Source organism: Aedes aegypti, chromosome 1, assembly GCF_002204515.2.
Source record: "Aedes aegypti strain LVP_AGWG chromosome 1, AaegL5.0 Primary Assembly, whole genome shotgun sequence".
In the NCBI taxonomy this organism is placed as follows: Eukaryota; Metazoa; Arthropoda; class Insecta; order Diptera; family Culicidae; genus Aedes; species Aedes aegypti.
Window position 1 is genome coordinate 301,480,386 of NC_035107.1, and position 16,578 is coordinate 301,496,963.

General features: G+C 40.3%; 1 protein-coding gene across 16 annotated transcripts in view; it reads left to right on the top strand.

Annotated features, from left to right (window-relative positions):
• LOC5573536 (modifier of mdg4) overlaps positions 1-16,578 on the top strand; it is a 419,719-nt gene that overhangs the window by 116,026 nt on the left and 287,115 nt on the right. The window contains exons 5-7 of one of the 16 annotated variants that reach the window (XM_021838288.1): positions 4,867-4,979; positions 12,554-12,731; positions 12,794-12,978. The exons of 13 other annotated variants lie outside the window; for them this stretch is intronic. In XM_021838288.1, the coding sequence (XP_021693980.1) occupies positions 4,867-4,979; positions 12,554-12,731; positions 12,794-12,927 (425 nt within the window). In that variant the 3' untranslated portion in view covers positions 12,928-12,978. Of the gene's footprint in view, positions 1-4,063; positions 4,294-4,350; positions 4,529-4,595; positions 4,980-12,553; positions 12,732-12,793; positions 12,979-13,795; positions 14,062-16,578 lie in introns of those variants that run through there. 2 more of the 16 variants (XM_021838275.1, XM_021838276.1) reach the window with 2 other exon arrangements.

The window sequence follows — 16,578 nt, forward strand, 5'->3', positions numbered from 1 at the left end:
CCTACAAATTCTCTCGGCAGCTCTCTCAGAGATTTAAGAAGAATGCTCTCAGAATCCTATGAGAGACTTTCTCAGAATCCTGAAAGAGACTTTTTCATAATCCTGAGAGGTACTCTCTTAGAACCCTGAGAAAGATTCACTCAGAATCCTGAGAGGAGTTCTCTCTGAATCCTGAGAGGAGTTCTCTCTGAATCTTGAGAGGAGTTCTCTCTGAGTCCTGAGAAGGATTCTCTCAGAATTCTGAGAGGGATTCTCTCGGAATCCTGAGAGGGATTTTCTCTAAATCCTGTGAGGGATTCTCTCTGAATCCTGAGAGGGATTCTCTCTGAATCCTGAGAGGGATTCTCTCTGAATCCTGAGAGGGATTCTCTCTGAATCCTGAGAGGGATTCTCTCTGAACCCTGAGAGGGATTTTCTTTGAATCCTGAGAAGAATTCTCTCTGAATCCTGAGAGGGATTCTCTCTGAATCCTGATAGGTATTCTCTCTGAATACAGATAAAGATTCTCTCAGAATCCTGGGATGGATTCCCTCGGAATCCTGAGAGGGATTTTCTCTGAATCCTGAGAGGAATTCTCTCAGAATCCTGAGAGGGATTCTCTCAGAATTCTGAGAGGTTCTCTCAGAATTCTGAGAGGGATTCTCTAAGAATTCGAAGAGGGATTCTCTTAGAATCCTGAGAGGGATTTTTTTAGAATCTTGAGAGGGATTCTCTCAGAATCTTGAAGGAGATTCTCTCAGAATTCTGAGAGGGATTCTCTCAGAATCCTGAGAGGGATTCTCTCAGAATCCTGAGAGGGATTCTCTCAGAATCCTGAGAAGGATTCTCTCAGAATACTGAGAGGGATTCTCTCAGAATCCTGAGAGGGATTCTCTCAGAATCCTGAGAGGGATTCTCTCAGAATCCTGAGAGGGATTCTCTCAGAATCCTGAGAGGGATTCTCTCAGAATCCTGAGAGGGATTCTCTCAGAATCCTGAGAGGGATTCTCTCAGAATCCTGAGAGGGATGCTCTCAGAATCCTGAGAGGGATTCTCTCAGAATCCTGAGAGGGATGCTCTCAGAATCCTGAGAGGGATTCTCTCAGAATCCTGAGAGGGATTCTCTCAGAATCCTGAGAGGGATTCTCTCAGAATCCTGAGAGGGATTCTCTCAGAATCCTGAGAGGGATTCTCTCAGAATCCTGAGAGGGATTCTCTCAGAATCCTGAGAGGGATTCTCTCAGAATCCTGAGAGGGATTCTCTCAGAATCCTGAGAGGGATTCTCTCAGAATCCTGAGAGGGATTCTCTCAGAATCCTGAGAGGGATTCTCTCAGAATCCTGAGAGGGATTCTCTCAGAATCCTGAGAGGGATTCTCTCAGAATCCTGAGAGGGATTCTCTCAGAATCCTGAGAGGGATTCTCTCAGAATCCTGAGAGGGATTCTCTCAGAATCCTGAGAGGGATTCTCTCAGAATCCTGAGAGGGATTCTCTCAGAATCCTGAGAGGGATGCTCTCAGAATCCTGAGAGGGATTCTCTCAGAATCCTGAGAGGGATGCTCTCAGAATCCTGAGAGGGATGCTCTCAGAATCCTGAGAGGGATGCTCTCAGAATCCTGAGAGGGATTCTCTCAGAATCCTGAGAGGGATTCTCTCAGAATCCTGAGAGGGATTCTCTCAGAATCCTGAGAGGGATTCTCTCAGAATCCTGAGAGGGATTCTCTCAGAATCCTGAGAGGGATTCTCTCAGAATCCTGAGAGGGATTCTCTCAGAATCCTGAGAGGGATTCTCTCAGAATCCTGAGAGGGATTCTCTCAGAATCCTGAGAGGGATTCTCTCAGAATCCTGAGAGGGATTCTCTCAGAATCCTGAGAGGGATTCTCTCAGAATCCTGAGAGGGATTCTCTCAGAATTCTTAGAGGGATTCCCTCAGAATCCTGAGAAAGATTCCCTCAAAATCCTGAGAGGGATTCTCTCAGAATCCTTAGAGGGATTCTCACAGAATCCTGAGAGGGATTCTCACAGAATCCTGAGAGGGATTCTCACAGAATCCTGAGAGGGATTCTCTAAGAATCCTGAGAGGGATTCTCACAGAATCCTGAGAGAGATTTTGTCAGAATCCTGAAAAGGATTCTCTTAGAATCTTAAGAGGGATTCTCTTAGAATCTTGAGAGGGATTCTCTTAGAATCTTGAGAGGGATTCTCTTAGAATCTTGAGAGGGATTCTCTCAGAATCTTGAGAGATTCTCTCAGAATCCTGAGAGGGATTGTCTCAGAATCCTGAGAGGGATTCTCTCAGAATCCTGAGAGGGATTCTCTCAGAATCCTGAGAGGGATTCTCTCAGAATCCTGAGAGGGATTCTCTCAGAATCCTGAGAGGGATTCTCTCAGAATCCTGAGAGGGATTCTCTCAGAATCCTGAGAGGGATTTTCTCAGAATCCTGACAGGGTTTCTTTAAGATTTCTGAGCGGTATTCTCTCAGAATTCTCAGCGGGATTCTCTCAGAATCCTGAGCGGTACCCTCTCAGAATGCTGAGCAGGATTCTCTCAGAATACTGAGCGGGATTCTCTCAGAATCCTGAGAGGGATTCTCTTAGAATCATGAGAGGGTTTATTTTACAATTCTGAGAAGGATGCTTTCAGAATTTTGAGTGGGCTTCTCTCAAAATTCTGAGAGAGATTCTCTCAGATTTCTTAAAGGGATTTTCTCAGATATCCAAGAGAATCCTAAAAGGGATTCTCTCAGAAGCCTGAAAAAGATTCTATTACACTTATCAAAATAATTATCCTTAATCCAGCTGAATGTGATCGGTATATGGAAGGCGCATGCGTTTTTAAGCATTACGGAGCCGATTTCTCTGATGACTACAGTGAACATAAACCAGCAGTGAAGCCTGTTTAACGATGTAAGCTCGAAGTAATTTTCATTGGTTGATGAAACTCAAAGATTAAAAGGTCCTTAAATTGAAATCTAGTACTGCACTGTTAACTTTTTGCGTATGTAAATAATTTCTATGATAGAATATCAATTTGTGAATATGTTTCATTATCACTGTAATTTTAAACAAAATCAGGTTAATTTTCCCGAAACTCAAATTAATAATTAACTTTACTTTTTTCTAGCATGGCGGGTACGGATTAAAAATCCCAACATCAGTCACAGCGCTTCCGAAGCACTGCTCGCCGCGGCCAGGGAGCACACCGGCGTGCCGGGATTCCGGTTTCCGATCCGTTCCGAGCGGGAAATCGAACGCCTGGAGGCGGCCGTTCGCAACGAAGCGTACAAATGGGAAAACTATGTGAGTTATCACCATTTCGGTGCATTGAAGTGCGGCTAATGGAATAATATTCCCTCTCCGCAGACTGCCTTCCTGCGGGATCTGAAGGTGAACGACCCGAACACGCCGATACGGTGCATTTTTCAGTCGGTCTTCTACGACGAGGCGCTAGTCAACTACAATTACAACGGCATAAGCAATACCCCGGGGGTTAAGAAACGGGCCATGAAGGGGTACGCCATCTTTCGGGATTGCTTCCTGGGTAGGGATTAGCTTTGATGGATGTTGGGTGAGAAACATTATATGTTAATCCTGTTACTATTTTGCTTCAGCGGCCTGGCTTCAGTTTGGAGTCACTGACGACATGATTCGAGGCATGCTGACAGAGATCATCAAGAACATTAACAGACGAAGGCGGAATCGGCAGTACAAGAATCGAATTCAGAGGAAGAAGCTTCAAAACTCGTTTGGTATGTCGGCGAGTGAAATGTGTAATCTAGTACTACAGTTTGATAAATTAACAATTCGTTTTCTTCCTCTACAGCGCTTTAATCGTTTTTCTCGAATCATCCTCAAACTGGGATATGCTTTTGCAGTACTAGAACGCAATGTGAATATCAGTATTATCATGACAACGGTGTAGGACGACAAATCCAAATCATCGCCATCAATAAAACATTCCAATCAATGTCACATCATACAATAAAGCTTTCTTCCACAAACAATGTCACATAGTTTTTTCAATATTCTATTAGCTGGTATCAGTGCAAATGATTTACCAAAATATTTCTTTCAATTCCCTAGGTCAAATCACCATCCTGAATATGGGATGGAAACCGAATCAGCGGAAGAAGTCCACCCCGCAAGTAGCGTCAAAAAAGTCATCTTCCGAACATATCAAACAGTCAGAATTGAACATAGTGCTCCAAATGGCCGAAAGTGTTCCAGGGTTCAAGTTTCCCATCGAAACCGAGCACGACATCGAGCGCTTGGAAGAATCCGTTCGCACATGTCCGATGACCCGGAGGAGATACGTATGTCGAGCGGCCATTCTATAGGTATCAAAATTCATTGCAATCCATACCTTTCAGATCAATCGTCTCCGGCAGATCAAGAACATGAGCGAGCTGGCATCGATCGAGAGCATCTTCAAGTTGTTCTTCTACGACGAGGCCCTCATCGAGTACAACTACAACGGCTTTTGCAACAGCCGTCGGGCCAAGAAGCGTGCGATGAAGAACTATGACATCTTTACAAGTTGTTTTCTCGGTTCGTTTATAGTAGTTTGAAACCATTGGACGTAGTAGATCTAATTCTGGAAATTTCTCTTTCGCAGAGGCCTGGAAGCTGCACGGCGTTGACGAGGACGCGATTCGTCTAATGCTGTGCAAGGTTGTTCGCAACGTTCACGGACGCAACCGTTTTCGCCGCTTCAAAGATCGCAAGCGAGAACAGGAAATGAGCGAAAGTTATGCCTATTTGGAGGAAGATTATTCTCAATAAATATTCGTCGATATAATTGCTTGGCTTCTTCTATGCGATATTCCTCCATGCGTACAGGATAATTCTAGACCATAACACTAATTTTGAATGTATTTCTGTTCCAGAGCTCAAACAACAAGTATCTACCTCAACACTTCTGTTCCCATTGACCGATCCACATGCCGTCAACCGGTTGGAGAAAATGATTCGTACGGATCCCAACATGAGGCGCAAATATGTAAGTGATAAAAGAACAATTTGGGTATCGTTTTACTCTTGAAGATAAAATCTCTGCAAATTAATTAGTAAAAATTAGTGTTTGCTCTGTTCTTGTTGGTTTCAGACGACTTTCAAGAAAACGTTATTACAAACAACTTTGTTGAAGATACTCCCAGACAACCAAAATGTACGCATAACGAAATCACCTGGAGGCTTTGTATATGCAAAATGTCACTTATAAGATGTCGCGAAAAGGCCTTCTACGTACAAAAGTGGAGGCGATATGCGTGCATATATTATGTGATGAATAATAGCATACAATGCGAGTGTATAAATTTTATACCGAAATAATTTGTGGTCTTATGCGACTTAGCTTATGATAAAAAATGTTCATTTGACAGCTGCTACGGAATGATTCGACTTACTTTGTACAAGTGTACGAGACGAAACAAAATGTGCAAATGAACTCAGAAAAGAAGCGTTCTATGCGATGAAACTCATCAGTCTGACGAATTTATCCACCGTGTTTTGCGGGTTTGATGTGATTTGCATGAGTAAACGAGTTATTACGTGCACTTTTTTGCGAATTCTGGTTGTCTGGGATTGATCAAACTCTTCATTTGAGCTAAGCAAATTGATTTTGAAAGTTTTAGGGCTAACCTGAAAAACCAGATTTTTTGGTTGATCTTTTTTGTTTTCAGTTTTACGTGTATGTGGTCTTCTGAAGAGTTTTAGAGGATATAAAATGATAAACATTTTTGCTGAACATTACAAGTTTGTAGTTCTTGTGTTTTTGAAGTTATAATCCAATTTAAGTGAAAAACTATGAAATCTTTAGAAGTCAATAACTCATGGAGTTGGCTCGATATTTTTTTTCCCTTCAGCGCATATATCAGGCAACTGAGATCGCAGTAGGCAGCGCGCGCGAACGGATGTGTTGAAAATTGATCTGTCACGTTTTTATCGTCTTCGAAAATTAAGTGTGTATAGCGGAATTAAAACGGTTTATTTTGCACGCGTTCTGCTGGGTAGTGCTTTGTTAAAGTCCAAGCAGCAGGTGAAGAAGTATCTAAGCCGGCCTTCAAATTTTCAGGAGCGCGGGTCTGGAGACCCGGACACTAGATCTGGCTGATGGCTATTCGGTCAAATGGTCACTCGCTTGTGGTGACCAATCGATCAGGTTTTCAGCTTGAACCGCTGTCTGGTTCTCTTGATTGGACTCTGGTGGGTTTGAGTTTTGGCTTCGTTTCATCTTCACCAGAAAAATCGTTTATTTTTGCGTGGTCAGAATTTTGTTTTTCGTTTTAGTTTGCACGCGTTCTGAGTTCAGGTTTTTGCGTCGCCGGAGTGATATTTTGCCGTTGTGAAATGAGCATTCTGATTAAAGTAGCTACAGCTCCTTAATCAAGGATGGATGATCAATTTGGTGAGCTCGTTTCATAAATGTACAATATATTTTAAAACGGATTTTTATGATGACAACGAGGAATATAACTTAAACGAATTGGTTTAACAAAATATGAACAGTTCGTCACTGTAGGTGTCGACATATACTCTTGTACATTAACGTTGAAACCCCCATACCTTTCCTTTTACCTGATTTTTATCATATAAAGAATAACTTTTGCATGGTTCGACGCTAAAACTGTCGACTTACCGTATGTTCACGTTGTTTTTAGAGTACTGATAGGTGATTTTTGGAACTGAGGTTGCACTTATCAAGGTGAATCTTGATAATGCAGCTATGATCCCCCCCACTAACCAAACTCCTTCCCATGACACCCATGGAGATGCAGAGGTGATCTCGGTCTCTAGTAACAATGGAAGACATACCAACTTTCCTTCCCTTCCCCGATGACCGTAAGGACGTGGCCGGCTCCGCTATTGACTTTTTAATGTTTGGAGTTCTCTAAAGTGTACATTGAAGATGAAAAGCTACATCTCTTGATCCCTTGTACAACTTCGATTATTCTGGTCAATCACGGAGTAGCAACTACGAATTCTCGCGGAACATTACTAAAGGACCTATCTAACATTGAGAGGCTCTCTTTGTTTACTTTCTCTTTCATTAATAACTGAGTCACATTAACCTCTACTGCTGCGCTTTTTGTATGAAACGCTAGTCAAGGAAATTGACTTTCGATCCATAGTGAAAAACTTCCCAAAATCTTTAGTATTCCACTGTTATAATCGAGGAAGAGGAGAGATTCTCTCATTTGTACATAGGTCCTTTAGTAATGTTCCGCGAGAATTGTACGGCCATCTATACTTATGCTTTAGCGCATCAATCAGGCAACTTTCGCTGCAAAAATTGTGAGAACGTTATTTTTGTAAATTTAAAAAATGTACTCCAAATCACACTTGAAAAACTAACAAGATTTTGAAGCTATCGGTGTGCTGCTTTCAGTAATGTTATAGAATAATTAGATCTACAACTTTTCCAAATACAATTCTTGAGAGCAATGTGAAATTTCAACACCACAAAAATTACAAACGAGTAATGTTCAGCACAAATGTGTATCAATACTTCCTTTACTTCTGTTTTGAAGACCACATTCACGTAAAACTGAAATTAAAAAATCAGATTTTTCGGGTCCATAACTTGCAGAATCAATTAACTTAGCCCAAATTAAGAATTAGATCAAAAGTGTCCTCGACAAGGTTGTTCATAAAAACGTTTTCTAAAACTTCGCAGAAGTATGCAGCTACAAATATCTTGAAACAAAAAATTTGATCTAAAATTTAAACGTAAATAAGGGCCATCCCATGCAATTTTTCCTAAGTAGGTGCGAATTTTAGTTACGAACAACTTCTCCGAGGGCATCATACGTCTAAAATCAACAAGAACAAAGAAAACACCTTTTTCCTACTAATATGACGATTCGGATTATTGTGCAGTGTTGCCAACTAAAGACGATATACACACTTAGATTAAATTACTGGGCACGGTAAAATTTTACTGGGTTTTGGAACTACCGAAAAAGTCAGTAAAATGAAAATTGTCGCCACGCGTAATTGAAAAGCAAATTTCACCATGTTTTGTTTTTTATCGATATATGATATAAAAAGAAAACTCTCTGCAAAATTTCAGTAAAAAATCTCTGTTTTTTTGATTTTTGACATTTTTTTTTTAGTTTACTGACTTTTTCCAAACCAGTTATTTTTACCGAACAGATTGAGTGTGTAAAGACATTATAGTCGGGCCCAAAATGGGTACCACTTTTAGTAATACATTCGATCACTTGGTACCTATCCTAGTTTAATATAGATCATCATGGTCGTAGTCGGAGGGGTTCAGAAAGAGGAGTTGTATAGCTCGAATTTTTTCATCGAGTTCTCAGCAATATCTCAGGACAGTTTCTAGCCTCTCAAAATTTTCCCACAAGTTTATCCTTGATTCCATCCGAGAATATCTATGAAATCTATACAAAAAATTCACAAAAGATTCATTTCAAGACACCTTTGAAATTTCACCCATGACAGTGGCGAGTAAATCATCACTCTGATGCTCGCGAGCATGATGTTCTGTTTTCGTTTCGGTTCAGCAGACATGTTCGCCACTTTCCATCACTGGTCAGCAGTCAAATAATTTCTCTCCACTTCTCCGCTACCGTCACTTCTCACACACAGCACGAGCGGTAGAATGAACATCGAGAAACACAAAAACTGTGGAATGAATGTCGTCTGACACGATGACATTTTCATTTTCATAAAAGTGAATTTTGCATAGATTTCAGAATATAAACAAGTGCAAACACGGATCTGTCAGATGGAAAGGCCTATAGTCCTTTTCACAAGACGTTTCAAATCAGCTGATCTGGCAACACCTTGACAGTTCTTCTATGGAAATGACAGCCCCGTGTATGCACCGGTAATCCACCGATGTAAACAAATGCAAACGCGGACCTGTCACTTGAAAAGGCCTAAATCACATGCTTGAAACTGATCATTAATCAGTGATGTGTGGAGTGCATTGTTTGCATACTAGTATACCTTTTTACCGACGACGAATGTGGCGAAAATCATTTCTAATAAGTTTCCTGAAGTGTTGAGGATGAAAAAAGTGATCAAAAGCTTTGTCCGGTAAGCGGTCAGAAACGTCACGACATTCAGCGACACAACGAAAATTTTCAACGCAAGAAGCAATATCAAAAATACAAAAGTGAACTATTAAATCAGTCAAGCTTCTATTTCTGAAAACGGTTTAACAAGTCGTTAGTGAAAGTTAAGCTGAAGACAAAAAAAAAGTTTTTTTTTCTGATAACAAACGTTTTGTGAAAGCAAATATTGTATCAAAAATTCGAACGACTTTCTGTATAATCCGCGTTATTATAAACAATATTGTATCGATTCTCTCAGAGTCAATATCCAATCTAGTAAAGCTGTCTCTCTGAAAAATTTAACTGTGCTTAAAATGTGGGGAAAGTAGCTGTGATTGTGAATTTGAAAATCTTTTGCATTGTTTAGGCGAAAAAAAGTCGCAAGAAATAAAAAAAAAAAAAACAAAAAAAGGTCAACACAAAACAAATTAAGACAGTCATACAAGTGAAAAGTACTTTTTTAATTTTTTAGGATAGGGTAAGTGTACTCTTTCAGCAGAGAGCAAATATGGTAACCCTATACTAAGATCCTTCTGCATATTTTTTTAGGAAAGTGTTTAAGGCATTTCTTTTAAACTTGATCGGTAATAACATCCATTTTTTAACGAATCTCTTCAAGCATATATTTTGTTTTGTTCCTTGCAAAATTCGTCTAGTTGCGTTTTTCTTCAGATATTTTCAGTGATCCCTCAAGATATTAATCCTGATAACTCTCAAGGGATTTTGCTTTCAATGACTCCATGAAGTCTTTCTGAAATCCATTTTCCTAATTATTATTTTTGGAAATCCTTGTCTTGCGGCTAATCAGAAAGTGTGTCTCAGTTTTTTTTCCAGATGTTTAATTTCCTTTCTGGAATTGATACAGAATTTACACCAAACCGGGAATTTCACTTAAAATATGTATCGCCATTCTTCAAGAAATCACTCCAAAAATTTGTCCAGTAATTGTTCATGACTAGTATCAAGATATTATCCTAGCAATTTCTCCAGATGTGCAGATTTGGTTTCTTCAAAGAAGTTTGCAGATATTTTCAAATAATTAAAACTAGTTTAGTAAAATACCTGTATTTTTTCCAAGCATTGCTTCGACTGTTATAGGAACAATTCCACGTATCACACAAAGGTATTTGTTTTCGATTCCATCAGAGTTTTGTCTAGATATTCCCTCTGGAGTTTTTTTTAAAAGAATTTCTTGAAAAGTTTCTCAAAAATTTTCGCGTAAATTTTCGAAAGGACCTATCTATCATTAAGAGACTCTCTTTGTTTATTTTCTCTTTAATCAATAACTGGGTCACATTAAACTCTTGAGTTGCGTTTTTTGTTTGTTTGAAACGCTAGCCAAGGACATTGTCTTTCGATCTATAGTGAAAAACTTCACATTCAGTATTTCATTGTTATAATCGAAAAGGTTGGTGAGAGGAGAGAATCTCTCATTGTCAGGGGTTAAATAAAAAAAGAGAGTATCTCTCATTTATCGCTCTCTGTAACAATCATGATCCGCAACACATCATGAGATTCTGTTCTCATCTTCTGCCACAGCTCTGATTGTATCGGGGGGATAACATTATGAGTTTTATTATCGTTCTCTCTTTGAGACTCTCGTTCGCTGCTGTTATTTATCAAGCTTGTTACAACTAGCGAAACTTTAGATCAGTGGATACGAGTAACTGACACTGAAGAAGACTGCAAGTGGTAGTCGAAATACGCGTATCTGTCAAAGATAAGCATTTAGGGCGGATTTAAAAGGTACAAGGTACTCCAATCTACTTTTCAGTTTCTCGATTGAGATTCTGCTCAGAGGATTCGAATACATTAGAAACTGGAGCGAAACGTTGCCTGCCTTGATTTCATTCGCGATTTTTTGTAAAAACCATCCAAAAATTTCACAAAAGATGTATGTTAAGACTCCCTAACAAAACTTTGTTTATACGAAATAAAAAAAACAGACATGTGTTTTTATGATATGGTCGTTTGGTAAAAACAATGAGTGTTTGTGATATCTGTTATTATTAGAGACCGAATATACCTCTGCATCTATATGATTATTAAGGAAGAGTCTTCTTTTAGTACGAAAAGTTACATAATATACCTTAAATGGATAGAAGAAAACATCGACACTCTTAGTATCGAACCATCTTTTTTTTATAATTTCAAAAACAAAAGTATAGGTATGTTTTCCTTATCTAAAACCTCAACAATTAGAATATGTTGATACTTGTAGTGACGAATCAATCAATGTTTTGCAATACATGCATAAACGTGTCATTGAAACCTGGGGGATGCGAACTGGATATCAAGATAGATTAAAATCTTTGTCACAAAATGATCTATAATTACATATCTAACTCATTTGAAATAGAAGCATGAAACGAGCTCACCAATTAATAATCAATTGTTGATAGGGCAGTTGCCAATCACTTTCTATTTCGTCATAGCTTGCTTGAGCTTCCGATGCGCACTGTCCGTAGATAGTTTTTTGGTGGAAACTGTTTTGGGAAATCTTGAGAAAATGTAAGATCTTGTTATGCCCCATGTCAATACCTGACCAGGTTAAAATGGCCGATTATTAGATTCTGTACCAAAAAAATGTTCCCTTTTTCAAATCAGGAATTTCATAAGCCGTAAATGAATCAGTTACTCAGAAAACAAATCGAATGTCTTTCATAGTTTAAGGTTTCGTGCAAAAAGGGTGCAGAGGTTGTGTATGCGTTTTTGCGTGAAATTCGTGAATGAACTTTTGAATGAAGTCGCTCAACGCAACTCCCACCCCCTGACAGAAATCCTGGCTATGCCCATGTAGATCGCAGTGCTGTTTTCTCTGCATTTTAGATCTCGATGTGTTATGTAAATTCCAAGCAAGCGGATTTGTTTTTGAGATCGCCGGAGTGAAAGTTTGGTTTTATGTTTACGTTTTGTTGGGCAGCTTCTTGTTGAACAGTCGAGGATGGAATATCAGCTGGTGAGCTCGTTTCATGCTTTTGTTTCTAATGAGTTAATTATGATGGTTCACATTATTATCGACACAGTGATAACAGTACACTTTTCTCAGCATTTTAGATCTTGATCAATTACCTCATGTGCCATACAATATTGGGCAACTGAGAGAGACATGAACGTTTTTATTTCGCCTTTGATGTAACCGAAATCTTCGTACCTGCCACACGATATACGAATGCAAAAATGGTCATTGGCACAGTAAGCTCTCAGTTAATAACTGTGGAAGTACTCATAAGAATACTAAGCTGAGAAGCAGGCTCTGTCCCAGTGGGGACGTAAACGCCAGAAAGAAGAAGATGTAACCGAAAGGAAAACGAATTACAAGGGAAAGCGTTTAACGAAATTGGACATTTTCGGGAGCGGGCCATTTGGCATAAACAAAACTATATCCTTTCTTTCACAAGATAGGTATTTGTTCTCGAAGAAACAATGTTATGACAACCCCTTTTCCATATAGTTCTGAAACAACTAACATGGTTATTTTCACTAATTCCAGATCAAATTTTTGCGACGCATCAAAACTCCACGACAAAGCGTTGACGATGCGTTTGGAAAAATCTGCACCGACGACGCCATCTTTCGGCACTTCAGCTGGACGTCCCAGAAGACTTCCCATCCTCTGATGCAGCGCGAATCTCTGCAGCAGTACGCGATATTCACGGATTGTATGATCGGTAAGCACCGTAAGTCATCTACCACCCCAATCTAGTACTACTCTTTCGATTCATTTTTACAGAAGCTTGGAAGAGCCACGGAATCAGTATGGAAACCTTGAAAGCGAAGATGGCTAGCGTTATCAAACGGATCTACGTTCGGAACAACGTGCGCAACTTTCGGGCCAAGACGAAGTTTGTAGAGCGCTCTTTTTGAGATCAAGTTGAACTTTGGTTGGAATAAACTTTGTATTGCCATAAAATTTCAGTATCAGAATCGCCTAAATTAATGCTGAGTTGTGACAATCGGTGCTATCTTTTTCTAATAAACTATTCTTTAATTTTATTGCACAACATCAGCTGAGGGAAGCCGCCGACCATCGAATCGTGTAATCACGTCCTACTCTGCTGCCTGGTTCAACTTTCCCATCACATCCGAGCAGGCAATAGAGGATCTGGAAATCACAGTCCGCTGCTGCAGAAAAAGTCGACAAGAATATGTAAGAATGATTTCCTCCGTAAATCGATCTTTTTAACCCTCCAATTTTGCAGGTGGAGTTCCTACGTAAGAAGTTGACCGGTAACAAAACCGTATTCGCCATATTCCAGCACATCTTCACCTATCAATCCATCGTTGGATACTGCTGGACCAAGCGGTCCAATTCGGAACGAAAGCCCATGCAAGAGTACGAAATTTTCACCAGCTGTATGTTGGGTAAGTGGTATTATGTTGAAGTACTAGTTTGACGTTAGAAATAAGCGTCTCAATTCATTTTTTCCGCAGATGCCTGGGGGTGCAAGGGCGTAACGGAGGAATCGCTGGCCGAAAATATGCGGCACGTAGTCAGAAACGCAAACATAGCCAAACGGAAGCTCAAAATTCGGATGAAGCGAAAAATCGTTTCTGGAGGCTGCAAAGATTGATCTAGTACCGCCTTAAGTGACGACGCGAAAAGCTTAAAATAAACATGATTATCAGAAACAAACATCCACAGTCGATTGCGTTTCTATCTTTCTTCATTCTAGTACTACACGCTTATAACCAACTATTTTCTTCTTTTTTTTTTCTCTCACGAATCACCCAGCCAAAGACATCGCCAAGCTGCGCAATCGGCTGCAAAGTCTGAACAAAATGGCCGACATGGCGGGCAGCCGGAGGGAAAAGGCCAAACTGGAGCTTCAAATTGACGACATCAACGAGGAACTGCAGGATCTGCTGCGGGCTGCCGAACGCCGGAATCAGTGTGCGACCGTCCGGGTTGAAGGGTTCCATTTTCCGCTTGTGTCCATGGTCGAGATCGAACGGTTGGAGGAAGCCGTTCGGAAGGATTTCGGCGTGAGGGATCAGTATGTGAGTATATCGGCAACTAGAATTTGACTATGTTAAAGAAATTTGAAGACTGAGGTTTGATGGTGCAGAAGAAACTCTCTGGACACAGAGGAGGATTCTTAAGATATAGAAGAATACTGAGAGGGATTCTCTCAGACTACTGAGAGGGATTCTCTTCGAACCGTGAAAGGGATTCTCTCGGCATCCTGAGAGGAATTCTCTCAGAATCCTGAGAGGAATTCTCCCGGAATCCTGAAAGGGACTCTCTCGATATCCTGAGAAAGATTCTACTGACTGACTACTGAGAGATTATACTATTGAGAAGTATTTTCTCGGAATCCTGAGAGGAATTTTGAAGAATCCTGAGAGGGGTTCTCTTTAGTAATCTCGAGAAAAAAAATCAGCGATCCTGAGAGGGATTCCCTCAGAATACTGAGAGGGAATCTCACAAACCACTGAAGGAGTGTCTTTCAGACTACTGAGAGAGATTCTCTCGGAATCCTAAGAGGAATTGTCTCGGAGTCCTGAGCGGGAATTCGCTCGGAATCTTGAGAGAGATTTTCTCGGAATCCTGAGAGGAATTCTCTCAGACTAATGAGAAGTTATCCTCACCGAATTCTGAGAGAAATTCTCTCATAATCCTGAGAGGATCCTCTCGAAATCCTGAGAGGAATTCTCTCGGAATCTTGAGAGGAATTCTCTTGGAATCCTGAGCGGGAATTCGCTCGGAATTCTCTCAGACTTCTGAGATGGATCCTTTCGGAATCCTGAGAAAGATCCTCTCGGAATCCTGACAGGGATTTTCTCAGAATCCTGAGAGGGATCTTATCGAAATCCTGAGAAGGATCTTATCGAAATCCTGAGAGGGATTCTCTCGGAATCCTTAGCTGAAATTCGCTCGGAGTCTTCAGAGGTATTCTCTCGAAACCCTGAGAGGGATTCTCTCGGAACTCTGTAAAGGATTCATTCGGGACCCTAAGAAGGATTGTCTCAGAATCCTGAGAGGGATTCTATTAGAATATTGAGAGGGATTCGCGACTACTAAAACGGATTCTCTCGGAATCCTAAGAGGGATTCTCTCAGAATCGTGAGAGGGATTCTCTCAGAATCCTGAGAGGGATTCTCTCAGAATCCTGAGAGGGATTCTCTCAGAATCCTGAGAGGGATTCTCTCAGAATCCTGAGAGGGATTCTCTCAGAATCCTGAGAGGGATTCTCTCAGAATCCTGAGAGGGATTCTCTCAGAATCCTGAGAGGGATTCTCTCAGAATCCTGAGAGGGATTCTCTCAGAATCCTGAGAGGGATTCTCTCAGAATCCTGAGAGGGATTCTCTCAGCATCCTGAGAAGGATTCTCTCAGAATCCTGAGAGGGATTCTCTCAGAATCCTGAGAGGGATTCTCTCAGAATCCTGAGAGGGATTCTCTCAAAATCCTGAGAGGGATTCTCTCAGAATCCTGAGAGAGATTCTCTCAGAATCCTGAGAGAGATTCTCTCAGAATCCTGAGAGAGATTCTCTTTGAATCCTGAGAGAGATTCTCTCAGAACCCTGAGAGAGATTCTCTCAGAATCCTGAGAAAGATTCTCTCAGAATCCTGAGAGAATATTCTCTCAGAATCCTGAGAGAGATTCTATCAGAATCCTGAGAGGGATTCGCTTCTGAGAGGGATTCTCTCAGAATCCTGAGAGGGATTCTCTCAGAATCCTGAGAGAGATTCTCCCAGAATCCTGAGAGGAGGGACTCTCTCAGAATCCTGAGAGGGACTCTCTCAGAATCCTGAGAGGGATTCTCTCAAAATCCTGAGAGAGAGATTCTCTCAGAATCCTGAGTGGGATTCTAGAAGAATGCTCTCTCAGAATACTGAAAAAATATTCTTTCACAGAATCCTGTAATCTTGAGAAAAATATTTGAGCAATTATGAAATGGATTCTTTTAGAATCCTGAGATGGGTTCTCTCAGAATCCTGAAGGGAATTCTCTCAGAATCCTGAGAAGGATTCTTTCAGAATCCTAAGAGGGATTCTCTCAGAATCCTGAGAGGGATTCTCTCAGAATCCTGGAAGGGATCGTGCTTCAGAATCCTGGGAAAGGTTTTCCTTCAAAATCTTGAGAAGGATTCTCCTTCAGAATCCTGTGAAATATTCTCCTCGTGAATACCGATAAAGATTTTTCTTCAGAATCCAGAGAAGGATTCTCTATCAGAATTCATAGAAGGATTTTTTTAAGAATCCTGAGAAAGAATCTCTTTTGGTATCATAAGAATGATTCTCTTTCAGAATTTTAAAAACAATTCTCTTTCAGAATCATGAGAAGAATTATTCTCTTTCAGAATCCTGTGTCGAATGACCTTTGAAAATCCTTAGAAGCATTTTGTTATTCTGGATCTTGGAAAAGTTTCTCTTCCAGAACCCGGAAAAGATCATCCCTGAAAAGCATTCTTTATCAAAATCCTGGAAATGATTTCTTTATCAGAATTCTGAAAATGATTCTTTATCAGAATCCTGAAAAGAATTCTTTTTCAGAATCCTGAAAAGGATTCT